This window comes from Cyprinodon variegatus, unplaced genomic scaffold (genome assembly GCF_000732505.1).
Source record: "Cyprinodon variegatus isolate N-32 unplaced genomic scaffold, C_variegatus-1.0 Scaffold504, whole genome shotgun sequence".
NCBI classification, from domain to species: Eukaryota; Metazoa; Chordata; class Actinopteri; order Cyprinodontiformes; family Cyprinodontidae; genus Cyprinodon; species Cyprinodon variegatus.
In genome coordinates this window covers 197,427-199,025 of record NW_015150957.1, presented here as the reverse complement: position 1 = coordinate 199,025, position 1,599 = coordinate 197,427, and the positions used below count along the sequence as shown (strand labels likewise).

The 1,599-nt window shown below is 40.5% G+C and overlaps 1 protein-coding gene across 1 annotated transcript in view; it reads left to right on the top strand.

The window, feature by feature from the left end:
- epha4 (EPH receptor A4) overlaps positions 1 to 1,599 on the top strand; it is an 80,338-nt gene that overhangs the window by 75,898 nt on the left and 2,841 nt on the right. The window contains 1 exon segment of the mRNA XM_015390559.1: positions 751 to 812. Coding sequence (XP_015246045.1) covers positions 751 to 812 — 62 coding nt within the window.

The window sequence follows — 1,599 nt, the reverse complement described above, 5'->3', positions numbered from 1 at the left end:
TACTATTTTATTCTCGTAATTTTATGGCTATACTCATTGCGACTTTATTCTCGTAATTTTACGACTTTATTCTCATAATTTTACGACTGTATTCTCATAAATTTACGACTTTATTTTGATAATTTACAATTTTATTCTCGTAATTTTATGGCTATTCTCATTGCGACTTTATTCTCGTAATTTTACGACTTTATTCTCATAAATTTACGACTTTAGTCTCATAATTCTCCGACTGTATTCTCATAAATTTACGACTTTATTTTGATAATTTACAATTTTATTCTCATAATTTTATGGTTATTCTCATTGCGACTTTATTCTCGTAATTTTACGACCAAATTCTCCAAATAGAAGGAGAAAAAATCTCTATCCTGGCGTAATACTCCGTCTTACTGTTGCCACCATCTGTATTAGAGAGAAAGAATGGTAGGGGTGTCCACAGGTGGTGGCCAATGATTGGCTAATGGTGGCCATGGCCACCTCTGGCCCCCCATCTAGGTCTGCCCCTGGGCAGCGAGGGCCAGAAGTATAGAATCTGCTTCATATTTGCATGAAGACAAGACAGCATGGGTTTTGTGGAGGGGGTTTGTTTCATTGGGAGACATTTTGTTTTGAATGTGCTGATAAACAGGATGGTGAAGGAGCTGTAATTGATGGAAAGATGGCCGCTCCCTCAGCATCCCACCTGCTGTCATGTTTCCATCCATAATCACCTGCCTCTCTTTCTCCTGCTCTGTTGTCTCTCTCCAGGTAAGCCGGTGATGATTATCACGGAGTACATGGAGAACGGATCGCTGGATGCATTCCTGAGGGTCAGTCATGCGTTTTCTCTGCACACGCATCGGCGTGCGACACGGCTGTAGCCTGCCGACGCCGCCTTATCTCTGTAATGTCATCCGCTGAAATAACAAGTGTCGGTTCACAAACACAGACCCTAATCCTTATCCGCTTTGATGATCAGCTCGACAACAAGGTTTCACCTCCGTTTTTCAGGTTGGCTGAACTCCAGGGGCTCACTGATCCCAGGATACACAGAACACGCCGGGGAACAGGCCCACATTTAACGGAAATGCAAAGATTAGCTTTATGGGCCTGTAAAAACACCACGGATCCATCAGGATTAGTGGAATAAAAGAAAGCTGCTTTTACTGCAAAATATTGTGGTTTAGGATCCTTACTTTTGGATACTTTCTCGACCCAAATCCTTAAAGAAAAAATAGAATTAACTGAAAAGTTAATTTCTAATTGTATAATATGAGCAGTTTTTCTTTTCTGCTTTTCAAACGGAAATACTAAAGACTGGGAAGTCAAAGGCAGGTTGCCAGCGGAAACGAAATGATTTTAAAAGTCAGGGTTTGTAAAAAACTCTCATGCTGCAAACCGAGCTGCAGTTACGCATCATTTATAACCAGTGAGAGTATTTACAGTGTCTTCGCCAAAATTCAACTTGATTCTACTTTTGCTAGACGCCGCAGGAGAACCAATGCAAATACTCAGAGAGATTTCACTCCAAAGGAACCTGAATGATTGCAGCATCTGGATTTTCAAAATAGTTAACTTAAAGGAAAAGTCCGGTCAGAAAGGAATAATCAAAACCAA